The sequence below is a fragment of the Metschnikowia bicuspidata genome, assembly GCF_001664035.1.
Source record: "Metschnikowia bicuspidata var. bicuspidata NRRL YB-4993 chromosome Unknown METBIscaffold_1, whole genome shotgun sequence".
Classification (NCBI taxonomy): Eukaryota; Fungi; Ascomycota; class Pichiomycetes; order Serinales; family Metschnikowiaceae; genus Metschnikowia; species Metschnikowia bicuspidata.
This window is the reverse complement of record NW_017387731.1, coordinates 795,578-807,648: the sequence shown is the minus strand read 5'-3', so window position 1 is coordinate 807,648 and position 12,071 is coordinate 795,578. Positions and strand designations below refer to the sequence as shown.

Genomic DNA, 12,071 nt, shown 5'->3' with positions numbered 1-12,071 from the left:
ATCCAAATTCCTAACTTAGGAAAGATAGAGCACTCCCATAACTTGAGGTTTCAAATCAGTATGACTGCTCAAAGCAAAAATATTGTAAAAGAGCCCTCAGTGACTTCAGAAGCGAAGAGCATGGATGATCCTGAACTGACTCAACGGAAGCAACAATCCGATGTCTCAAGCCCAGACACAGAACAAGGGATGTCCATTCCAGAACCAAGTGATTTAGATGACCAGCCAGTGATAAAAGAGCGCAAGCTGGTGAAGTTCATGAGTGATCCTGTGAGTGAGCCACGTCTGTTATCTACCGAGGATATTAAACAACACGGATACGAAAGTAACGTTTTCGGTAAGATTCCCCCGGAACTTTCTTACCTAGAAAAACGAGCAGATGCTCCCAAGTTATTGCCACAGATCAAGAAATCTCCAGTTCAAGGCAAGAAAAAGAAGAAACCTCTTACTCTTGATGACATGCCTGATCTTCCCAGTCGAGCAGTTAAGGAAATCTCTGCGGTCAACAAGAACACGATTTTGAACTTCAACTACCATGAGGTTGTTCTTCCCATTGGGCCTGATAGGATTCTAGTTGATGTCAAGTATTCGTCTCTTTTCTCTTTAGATATGGCAAAGATTCGAAAGTACGCGTACAATATATCAAATGAGAGAATTGGAATTGCCTATGATTTTGTGGGAGAGATTGTTGAGCTTGGAAAAAACTTTGTCCGCAATGAGAAATTCAGAAAAGGTGCTAAAGTTTTTGGTGTTACAAATCCACTAGAAAAGAAAGGAGCTTTGCAAACTTGCGTTATTGTTAATCCGAGTGATGTTATATTTGAAATTTCTGATCAAGAAGTGGAGGATCTAGGAAAGATTGATATCAATCTTCCAACGGCGTCTTCATCAGACTTTCAAATAGAGGAATCGACCAACGAAGAATCTGACATGCGAACCGAGACCGTAAACCCAAGTTTGGACATTCCACCGCTTGCGAGATTTTGCACTTTCGGATCGCAGTATTGCCGAGCAAAACAAGCTCTCTCGTATATGGACAAAGTTTTCAAGAAGCAAGCAAGCGCAAACATTCTCATAAATGGAGCGGATACTCTTTTGGGGAGAAATATTGTTCAAATTATCACCTCAAGTGTCTATCAGGATATTCTTCAGAGTTATAATATTACACTTGTTGTTCAGGAAAAAAATTTAGAGCAGACCAGATCTTTTGTTTCTCAGTATAACTGTGGAGGTCTCAGAAACATCAATATTATTGCTTTTGATATGAGAAATGAGGACCTCGTGCTTCCCGGCGAAGCTATTCCTGTCAACTTTAAAAAGGTTCCGTTTTTTGCAACCGAAGTGATCGACAGTATCCTGAAAATCATTCCAACGTCCGAAAAAATCAGTAAAACGAATATCCATAAATTGAAATTGGATTTGTTTGTGGACATAGTCGGTAGTAAAACGATGTTCCAAAAGTCTGTGGATATGCTGAAAATTGATCAAGTCAATTTCCCATTCAAAGCTCGTCTTGAAGAAACATTGAAGCCCAGTACTGTTTTTGGGAAAGCAAAAGGCGCCTTGTTTTTAAAGTTAATGAAGCCAAAATCAAGCGGCTCCTCATTTGTATCCTGTTGCGACTTCGAATTGTCTGATCCCTCATACCTGGTTGACAAAATGATCGTCTATAAAAGCCCGGCCCTAGACCCTTGGGCATCAAGCTGGACTCGAGGAGCAGCCAATCTTTTGATTAGCGCTTACAATTATTTTGAAATTTTGGAACCACAGATCAAGAGAGAGTGGGTTGAAGAAGCCTATAAACTCATCAAATCAGGTGAATTCCGAGTACAAATCAGCGAGATTGTCGAATGGAGAGATAATTTTCGCAAGCACATAGACCGCCTTAAGAAGACTGATGGTCTGATTCTTTTCGAAGTTGAGTCTTTTTAGCGAGGCAAATGACTTGCATTGGGCTTTAAAACCTTGGATTTGAGCGCTTAGAGGCTTTTCAATTTCTGACCAAGTTCCAGAATTTTGGGTGCCCAAACTTTTCCAACCTGTGGAAGATTTCAAGATTTATGGAGCACCTCGATCAGGTAATGGGTTGCAGTTCTGGCTGCTATTTGAGGCTATAGACAGGACGCGCGTCGCAGGGGCCAGAGATCTGCTGTCTTCGCTGTGATGTTGCCCTAACCACGCATCCGGTGCTGAACTGAGCGACTATTCCAAGTCTTAATCGAAACAGAAAGACATAGTCAGACATATAATTAGGTATACTAGAACTAAAAGAAAGTTCTGTGAGCAAATTTTGTCAGATTATAACTTAGATTCGCGTGACACTTCGAAATAGTCAAGAAATCCTCTGTGCGTAACAAGATCCAGGGTCCTCAATTACCCACCCACCACAGAATTATACGGGTAACTTTGATGAAATCAAAAATTTGATCTTACATGAAAGTGTGTTCCTTAATCGAAACAATTCCTGATGCAGAGGACCCCCTGCCACTAATGTCAAAGCATACAAGCGAACCGCCATACCGTCAGCCTGAAAGTCGAGATACTTCAGCCAGAAATGATGCAATATGTCCAAGTGCTGAAACATCTTGTCATGACACATCTAAAGGACCTCCTACAGGTATAAACAACACATACACTTCAAAATATGGCCATCGATCCTCGCATAACTCTCAAGTTGTTCCAGAGTCGGTATCAACTTCTCTCTTAGGACCGGGTGTCAAAGGATTTGCAATGTCGCCCTCAATGTTTGAAGAAGCCCTTCGTCTACGCGCAGAGCAAGAAAGAACAGAGCAAGAGAGGTTAAAGTTAGAAGTTATCTCTAAAACAAAGTCCTTGATACAATTTGCCATTGAGAACAATGTTCCGTCCGAGTCTTTATCAATAGTCAGCATGCACAATCAATCAAATCGAGCGAACCAGTCACTCCCAACGCAAGCTTTGGGACAGGTTTCCAATAGCAACAATTCCGCGGGGATCAATGATTCATCAGGCGCACTGTATCTGAGATCTCCTTACCTAACCGCTTCGCCATTGCAATCCTCCAGGGAATATGAAAACTCAAACAATGCAAGCTCTGTCGATCCGATGAACTTTCGGTTCGGTGGCGCGCAATCACGATATCAACTGTCATCTCATAATATTAACAACAAGCGACCTCGCTCTCCTGCAAAGATTGGAGCAATGGCTGTGGCTAGTTTGGCCAACCCTTTAACTCCATTTCGTCCAGCCACCAGAACAATACCCCTTCACCAGCGGCACTACTCAATGCCGACAGAGATAACTGTGTCTGACCATAAATCAGGGAATCACCTGCATGCGCAACTGAAAAATCAGAATATTTCAGATTCAACAAACCGCTTAAAATCGCCAGAGGGTGTTAAATCTTCAGCAAGAGTTCGTCCTATACCGGCACAAAATATTCAGGCTGGTAAAGGGCCGAATGTTTTGCAAGATGACATGACTCAACACCAACAAGTCATTCAATTCCACCACTGGATTTCAGAAAATCCGGGGAAAAGGCCTGCCGAGAAATCCGAACACAAGCGCAGCAACTCAATGTCATTGCAATCTCTGGCAGCAATTCACAAAAGACACCGATCCACTGATATATCTATGGACCTTTCGCGGGTGGGTTCAATGCCCAATGTTCAGCGTGATGCTTCGTTTTGCACATCGTCAGAAAGGACGAAGTAAACCGTTCATGATCTGCAAATGTTTTTGGGTATGCATTCCAAATTAATCTACTCCTACATAGCTAGTAAACTATCCTTCAGCGTACACTTCTAATGCACAAACTCATATGCTCTTGTCACACATGTTGATATGTTTTTGATTGGTTTGTATTCAGTTTTTTATTTGGTTTACGTAAGGTTGGTATAATAATCATTCATTTTGGCTTGTAAAGGTGTTGTACGAATCTTCAGCCATTATTACTATCTCCTCGATGTCCAAGACAATCATAGCGTCACCAGTTTGTGTATCATCTACCTTCTCAAAGGTTATGCTTGTCTTTTTAAGAGATTCGATTTTTCTCTTTAAGTCATGGGCAAGGTGCCTCAATGCATTTTCCGAAACTAGATCGCTAAGAATCCACAGACACAAATCCTCAAGCCAAATTTTATCATATACGTAATACACGTCGTGGAAACGGAAAAGCTCTCTAACTTCCAAAAGACACTTCAATACTACTCTTCTACCAGAACGAAGAATGTAGTAAACATCATCCCATGCTTTTTTGGTAAGACCGTAATGTCTATGAAACGGATAACAAAGTGATCTTCGTGATACAGTGAGAATTGTTGCTTCAAGAATATTGGAAGATAAATCATCAGGCATGAAAATTTGGGAATCCAAATACGCAAATTGAGGAGTCAACTTACCAATGGTCCATGCACTTTCAATATTGTGCTCGCCTTCGTTCTCCCGAAGATCGAATTGATGTGCAAATAAAAGTGTGATCAATAACATCCAAAGTTGAGGTCTATACGAGTCTTCAAGAAGATAGCTTTTCTTAGGAAGCTCAAACATTCTTTCATTCTCTTCCTTTGAGAATTCTATCTTCACGACCAGCTCCCTTTCTTCTTGGGTGGCTTGCTGCTGCTGCTTATACCATGACAAGAATTGCCGCGTTGTTGGTGACTTCCATTTCATTATCCCAGCATAAACTTTGTCATTATCTTCAGAAGGGTTTTTTTCCATGATAAAATCAGCAGCATAGTATTCTGGGTCGAATTTTATATTTTCTTTAATGAGACGCTCGATTATTCTATCGGGTGCTAGGGATGATTCTGGGTCACTAAGTTCGTTGATGTCATTTCCACTGGCCAAAGATATACCAACAATCTGACTGTAAGAATTGTTAAAGCCATATGTTGCACCACTAGCTTGTTGCGTGTTGATCTCCTGACTGAGTTCCCATTCATATGTTTGTCCCTCATCTGCAAGAAGCTCAAGATTTTTGGGCTCCACATCTTCGAATGACATATTACGAGAAATATCTAACTCCTCGATTAATGGTTTTCTGTGTAATAATACTGAAGCTTCGTCCTTTCTTGCTAATAATTTGGCTGTAAGGTCTAGATCGGGAAAAAACTGGCCTTTCACCTCTTTTGGGAGAGAAATGTTCACATTGCTAGATTTCAGATCAAACTCTGCTTTTGCTCTCTCGTCATCGAGAACAGGAAATGGAAGTCTGAGTCGAAGGTAGTATGGGGGAAGAGAAAATACAAAAACATCGCCATTGGCAACCATTTCAATAGATTGTGCCGAAAACCGAATGTGTGAGACTTTCACTGAAACATAGAGGTATTCTTCATCTTGATCAACGGTAAAATACGGAGTGATCATCACAAAAATGCTATTCACAACGTGGTTTGAAGGGCTGTGTAGACCGTGTTCGCGGCTTGCAAGATATCGCATCTCTGGTTTTCACAAGCACCTGTATATTTGAAGGAGAGATGAGTCCATTTCATCGCGGTGGTCACCTGGAATCACGCATCAACCCAGACAAATCAATGAATTTCACTGGTGATAAACCAAAGAAAAGATTTGTTGGACGCAGAGTCGCGGAATCCTCAAATGCATCATTAGTTCAGGCGCCCAAACGTCATATAGGGCGGGCACTCAACCAAATTCCGGATGATATACTTGGTGACAAAGATTTGAACGAGGCAATAAGACTTTTGCCTTCTAACTACAATTTTGAAATCCACAAATGCGTTTGGAATATCAAGAAGCACAATTCCAGGCGGGTAGCTTTACAAATGCCTGAGGGTTTGCTTATATATTCTATGATCATCTCGGATATCTTGGAACAATTTTGTGGTGTTGAAACTGTTGTTATGGGAGATGTTTCGTATGGTGCTTGTTGTATTGACGACTTTACTGCAAGAGCACTTGATTGTGATTTTATTGTTCATTATGCTCACCTGTGCCTCGTTCCAATTGATGTTACTAAAATAAAGGTCTTATACGTGTTCGTGACCATCAATATTGACGAAACGCATCTAATGAACACTTTGAAGAAGAACTTTCACCAAGGTGATCATTTGGCGTGTTTTGGGACAATACAGTTTAATCCCACAATTCACAGCATAAGCGCAAAGCTTGGAAATGATATTGAGAAGCCAATTTATATCATTCCACCGCAAACAATGCCGCTCTCTAAAGGAGAAGTGTTGGGATGTACGTCTGCCAGACTTGATGAAAATATCAAAGCTATGGTATATGTCGGAGATGGAAGATTTCACTTAGAAAGTGCCATGATACATAATCCAAACATCCCAGCCTATCGGTATGATCCTTACTCAAGGAAATTTACGAGAGAGCACTATGATCAGCAACAAATGGTACAGGTGAGGCAGGATGCGATGAATGCAGCTGCAAAAGCTAAAAAGGTTGGTCTTATATTAGGAGCCTTGGGAAGACAAGGTAATCCTCAAACACTAGATAGAATTGAGACAACGTTCAAAGAAAAGGGGGTAGAGGTTGTCAAGATCATCTTGAGTGAAATATTTCCACAAAAGCTCGCTATGTTTTCTGATATAGACGCTTTCGTTCAAGTTGCATGTCCTAGGCTTTCCATTGATTGGGGATACGCTTTTGAGAAACCATTACTTACGCCGTATGAAGCAATGGTTGTCACGGGAAACGACACGTGGTTGAAGGAGTACTACCCCATGGACTATTATGAAAAAGATGGGTATGGAAGGGGGAAAGTCCCTCTCCGCCATTCTTGAAATTTTCAATAGAATCTTTTCTGTCCTGCTGAAATATTCCAAAACAAATTTATTAACGAATTTTCGACGTGAAACATGTTTATCTGGATACAATTTGTCTGGTTTACATCTTTATGATGTTCGCACTCATGACATTTGAAGTGGAAATCACATCGGATTTCAATATGACTATCTTTGCAGAGATTGTGAATTCAAAGTTTTTGTTCTATGGTATGATTGATATCCACACCAAGAAGGGTTGCTATTTCGCTTGCAGACCACTGAAAAGGGGAATTGCTGATGAAAATCAATACCACTTCTGTGAATAGCTTGTGAAATTTCAAAAATCTTCTCGAACATGCTTCAATTATTTCGTTGACGATGACAGGATTATTAAGTTTCATCAAGTTCAGTTGTATATCAAGAAGAGCAGTCGGAATTGTTGCTTGAATTTTATCATCAATCTCGGAAATTAAATCCGCCTTAAAAATCACTGACTCTGAGACTGACAGGTAAATTGATGCATCTGCAACATCCTCCGACGTGGGGTAAATCATATTCATAACATTGTAATAATCCGTAAGCCCACATTCTGATAAAAGAGTGTGAAACTGTTCCTCAATGATTTCTTCGGAAAGATCATTTATACAATGATTTATCTCCAACATTCTATCACCAAGAAGACTTAAGGGAATGATCTTACAAACAACCAAGTCCAAGAAGTTCAACTGAAAGATTAGTTTTTCTCTTTTGCTGAACTTGTTTGAAACCAGATTCAAGTGGTTTTGAAAAATTTTGATGGGGCGTTCAGTTATGAGGTCCAAAAACTGTTTATGTTCTTCCTGATGCACCCCTAATATAGTTGAAGATTGCATTGAGTCAACTATAGGGAGTAAATCCGAGTAGTACACTATTATCCATTCAGGGGGTTGCAAATCGCTTGATAGTTCAAGCTTGGCCAGATTGGATTCCTGAACTGACGCGAGTCGACTAGTCAAAATCATCTTGAATTTCTCTCGAATCCGATTGATACAGTCTTCAATTGAAATAGATATAACTCGTGCGTGGAGGTCTTTGCTGAACATAATGACATACAATTCCAAAACATTAAGTATCTGATAAAGAACACTTAATTTCCCTTCCAGTGTGATAATTTGTTCAATCTTCGATTTAACCGGATTCGCCAAAGACGTCATGACTTTGTTTACAACCTCGTCGCGAGTGGAAGATAAGGAGTCTTCACTCTGAAACAATCCTAAGATAATTTCTGCCTCATTAGCTGCTGAAGAATGAACATATGCCAACAAGTCTGTGATGAACCGTAAAGGGTCGTGAGATGAATAATAGACAGGTCTAGAATCATCAGGGGCCATTGAGTTTTCTTTTTCATCAAAATTTCCCACTTGAGAATTAAAGTCATCCAAAAGTGCAGAAGAACGAGATTCCACAAACGTATCCAATATCATTACAAGCTGTTCGGGTTTTTGCTTGAGTTGCTGCAAGCACAACTTCAAAACTGAAAGCTTTTCTTGCGAATAAAGCAAATCTGTGTTTGATAAAGACTTTTTGCAAAACGATACGATTGTATGTTTTGCTTTGTTGACGAGCGTGCTGATTTTAGTCATTATAGTCTTGCCTAACTCAGGGTTATCTAAAGCAAGAAGAAGGGCGCAAGCTTCATTTATGGTTTCTGCTCGCTCCAATGCTTCAAAAAAATCTGAATTGATTTCAGTAGAGCTCAAAAGAAATTCTTCATATTCATTTAAGGTAAACTTTTGCCGAAACGTAACTAGCAAAGCTCTCTTCAAGGTGACAGAGGCTTTGTCGTCTGTGTATTGTGAAACTGCGCTTCGCAAATCTTCCACAGCCACAGAGTTTTGAAAAAGTAATTTGTTTGTGTCTTTGACTAAAATATCTAGAGCCTGTAAGCGATCTCCCAAATATCTCAAGTTTGCGATAGGCTTGGCATAATCTGCTAGCTGACTCGCGTTGATTTTGATAACATCAGCTTCAACTTCTCCTCGTAGATTCTTACGAGCTAGAGAGCCCTCAATTCCGGAGTTAATCAATTGAAAATTGTCAAGTATTTTAGGCTCTAAAGTGGTGAAAAGTTCTCGAATACGCGTGTCACCGATGCTAAAATTGAGTGCCCGACCCAATCTTAGGGAAAATGCATCTGCTCTGAGTCCACTTGAAGAGACTTCATCTGATTTCATCAGTTGAGAATCTTTATACTCCCTATCTATCATCTGGAGAGACAATTTCGCGTATTGTTCTGCCATTTTCGAATCCTGATTGACTTCCTCTGGTTCTTGTGTATGATTTTGCTTGAGAAAGCTTTTGAAATCTTTGAGATTGTGAAGTTTTGCACTTAAATGATTTATATTTGACTTCAATGGTAGTGATAGCGACGGTTGGGGAGAGGGCAAGACATCGTTCTCAGAAAACGTTTCAAAAGCCACAAAGTCCATGGTGTAATAATTCTCGAGTCAAAACACAAGTCCTAGTCGCAATAAAATGCACGATATAATCCCTCAAATTAAATTCTTGTTGAAATCTGAATTATTTATGGAGTTGTCGCAGAGATTAAGTCTACTAAAAGCCCGTTGGCGCTGAAAGATTACTTTGGTATCAGTCACGTGGTTAAGTGTTTTGGACACGCACTATGAAGCTAATGGCAATATAATTGAGGCAGTTTTTTCGCTAAACTAGCTAGACACTGTGTAATAGAAACAAATAAAGTATCTCAACAATAGAGAAACTATAAATGAAGAAAAAGAACTATGTTTGTCGATAGAATCTCACTAATTTCACAAGTACTCAGAAGGTCGTCAAAAGACGTCGCGCTTTATCATATGGTCATACCTGAAATGTATGTCTCAAGGTAATTCCGTCAGAAGCTGCCACCCAATATAGTCAGTCTTATATTGGTAGTAAGATAGATAGGTATATGAATGTTTCAGCTAGGATATCCAGGGGACTCATGACTGTACGAAAGAGTGTTATGAATCGAAGGAATTAAGTCCAAAAATTGAGAAGATATTTATGCATGTAGACAGTCAAATGTTGGTGCTAAAAATGACCTTCTAAGAAATAAATGGACAGTTTTTCTCAGGAATGGTGACAAATATTGCGTTTGAACATGCTGGGGATTAAATCCAGCATATTCTTACTAGATACTGTTAGAAGCATCAGCAGTGATCAACAAAGAGTCTGAAGAATAAAAAATAATTCATTAGGTATACAACTAGTATTTACATAAAAAGTCTCTTAATTCACTAAGAATATCAAGGCTCTTAGACTTGAACTGTAGTCTTCAATTTATCAGAAACAGCATCCAAAAATTCTGTCGTAGTAACATAGGCCTCACGGTTAGTTTTGCCGCACGCTAAAGCCAAGTCCTTGGTCATAATTCCATCTTCCTGGACTGTTGCCAATGTGGCTTGTTCCAACTTTTCAGCAAATTTAACTACATCTTGAGTGCCGTCCAATCTTCCCCTTTGCGCAATACCTCTAGACCATGCAAAAATAGATGCGATGGAATTTGTTGATGTTTCCTTACCTTGTTGATGTTGTCTGAAATGTCTGGTGACAGTACCATGGGCGGCCTCGGACTCATATGCTTTTCCATCTGGTGTCATCAAGGCGGAGGTCATAAGTCCTAAAGAACCAAACCCTTGAGCAACAATATCAGACTGTACATCACCATCATAATTCTTCAACGCCATGACAAACCCACCCTTGGATTTGATCATTTGAGCCACCATATCATCAATCAACCGATGCTCGTACCATAAGTCCTTGCTTTTAAACTGAGAAGCATACTCCTTCTCGTAAATGTCTTGGAAGATATCCTTGAAGCGACCATCATATTTCTTCAAGATAGTGTTCTTGGTAGACAAGTACAAGGGCAAGTTCTTTGAAAGAGCCATTTTGAATGACGAATGCGCAAAACCAATGATAGACTCATCAGTATTATACATAGCTAAACCAACACCTGGGCCTTTGTAGTCATAAATTGTCTTGGTAATCTTGTTACCTCCTTGGCTTGGAGTGAATACCATTTCCAATTTACCAGGCTCCTCGATGACTAGATCTGTAGCTTTATACTGGTCGCCATGAGCATGTCTGCCGATGACAATAGGCTTCTCCCACCCTGGAACCAATCTAGGGATTCTGGGAATAATGATGGACTCTCTAAAGACTGTCCCCCCCAAAATATTTCTGATTGTACCATTTGGAGATAACCACATTTTCTTCAATTTAAATTCGGCAACACGGCCCTCGTCTGGGGTGATAGTAGCACACTTCACGCCGACACCGTACTCCTTGATGGCATTTGCAGCGTCGATAGTAATCTGATCATTAGTCTTATCCCTAGCTTCGATGCCCAAGTCGTAGTATTTCAAGTCAACGTTCAAGTATGGGTTGATCAATTTGTCTTTGATTCTAGCCCAAATAATTCTAGTCATTTCATCTCCATCCATCTCAACGATTGGTGATTGGACGTGAATCTTGCCCAACGAAACAGTGGACACCGAAAAATGACGAGCAATCAGAGATTGCTTCATGAATCTTTGTTTTAACATATTACAATTGTTCTGAGTTTCAAACGCTAAAGTTGGAGTTTATAGATTTTCAAGCTCTGCCTGTAGCGGACACCTCGGCCCTTTATGCTCACCAATTGCGAAAGGGTCACAACTTCGGCCCGGTCAGCACCGCGCGCCCGGTTCCGGAGTTTGTACAACACCTAGGGGGGAATCTTCAGAGCGTCAAATATTATCCCTTAACACCAATCAACAGATGAGCTGAAGCATTCACATGTTGAAGCATAGTGGTCAAGAATAAACTCTGTGTTTCTTCACCAAGTCAAATTAACGAAAAATCATATAGTTGGAAACTTTACAACATGAGATCAAACCGTCAGCGTGCAAACAAAAACCCTTTGTTCAACTTCAAATTTTCTCGATTTTTGAATGAATATATTCAGTTCCCGCATAAATTTTGAATAAGTCGCAATCTTGTCTTTGTTAATACTTGATAAATGAAGCCTTAGGGTGAATCAATTTATATGCAGCTAAAGCGCATAAAATTTGGACAGTAGCAATAAGTGATCACAGAATTTCCTCCATAAACTGCCCGAATACTGCTAACGACGATTTGTCGGCCTCTTCTATTTGCACTAATTTCTAACCTCTACTCGACGTCGTGAATGTCCTAAATATCCTGTATATACTAATATCATGCAATACGCACCAGCGCCATACACGAAAAATATCCAGGATTGTTACCGGCTTCTCGCTCGATGAACGTCCCGGTATACCCTCTGTCTAACACCCATTTATACCAATAGTC

General features: G+C 40.1%; 6 protein-coding genes across 6 annotated transcripts; 3 read left to right on the top strand and 3 right to left on the bottom strand.

Moving 5' to 3' along the window:
• Positions 1-60: 60 nt before the first annotated feature.
• On the top strand, positions 61-1,932 carry METBIDRAFT_76052 (uncharacterized protein; the record flags this gene model as incomplete). Its single annotated transcript, XM_018858469.1, has 2 exons — positions 61-270; positions 301-1,932. 2 exons carry the CDS (start codon positions 61-63, stop codon positions 1,930-1,932), a joined length of 1,842 nt encoding a protein of 613 aa, XP_018713383.1.
• Positions 1,933-2,433: 501 nt separating this feature from the next.
• Positions 2,434-3,693, top strand: METBIDRAFT_9248 (uncharacterized protein; the record flags this gene model as incomplete). The annotated part of the gene is made up of 1 exon (XM_018859342.1): positions 2,434-3,693. The coding sequence occupies one exon, from the start codon at positions 2,434-2,436 to the stop codon at positions 3,691-3,693; it is 1,260 nt and encodes a 419-aa protein (XP_018713382.1).
• Positions 3,694-3,831: 138 nt separating this feature from the next.
• On the bottom strand, positions 3,832-5,401 carry METBIDRAFT_29474 (Hsp90 cochaperone). Its single transcript, XM_018855410.1, has one exon. The coding sequence runs from the start codon at positions 5,344-5,346 to the stop codon at positions 3,883-3,885; it is 1,464 nt and encodes a 487-aa protein (XP_018713381.1). The 5' UTR covers positions 5,347-5,401; the 3' UTR covers positions 3,832-3,882.
• Positions 5,402-5,513: 112 nt separating this feature from the next.
• On the top strand, positions 5,514-6,737 carry METBIDRAFT_38220 (2-(3-amino-3-carboxypropyl)histidine synthase; the record flags this gene model as incomplete). The annotated part of the gene is made up of 1 exon (XM_018856971.1): positions 5,514-6,737. The coding sequence occupies one exon, from the start codon at positions 5,514-5,516 to the stop codon at positions 6,735-6,737; it is 1,224 nt and encodes a 407-aa protein (XP_018713380.1).
• Positions 6,738-6,928: 191 nt separating this feature from the next.
• Positions 6,929-9,187, bottom strand: METBIDRAFT_76049 (Golgi transport complex subunit; the record flags this gene model as incomplete). The annotated part of the gene is made up of 1 exon (XM_018858468.1): positions 6,929-9,187. The coding sequence occupies one exon, from the start codon at positions 9,185-9,187 to the stop codon at positions 6,929-6,931; it is 2,259 nt and encodes a 752-aa protein (XP_018713379.1).
• Positions 9,188-10,012: 825 nt separating this feature from the next.
• Positions 10,013-11,287, bottom strand: IDP1 (isocitrate dehydrogenase (NADP(+)); the record flags this gene model as incomplete). The annotated part of the gene is made up of 1 exon (XM_018858467.1): positions 10,013-11,287. The coding sequence occupies one exon, from the start codon at positions 11,285-11,287 to the stop codon at positions 10,013-10,015; it is 1,275 nt and encodes a 424-aa protein (XP_018713378.1).
• Positions 11,288-12,071: the final 784 nt, after the last annotated feature.

Coding starts and splice junctions, on each gene's coding strand:
- METBIDRAFT_29474 (XM_018855410.1), bottom strand. CDS start 5,346: ATGATCACTCCGTATTTTACCGTTGATCAAGATGAAGAATACCTCTAT.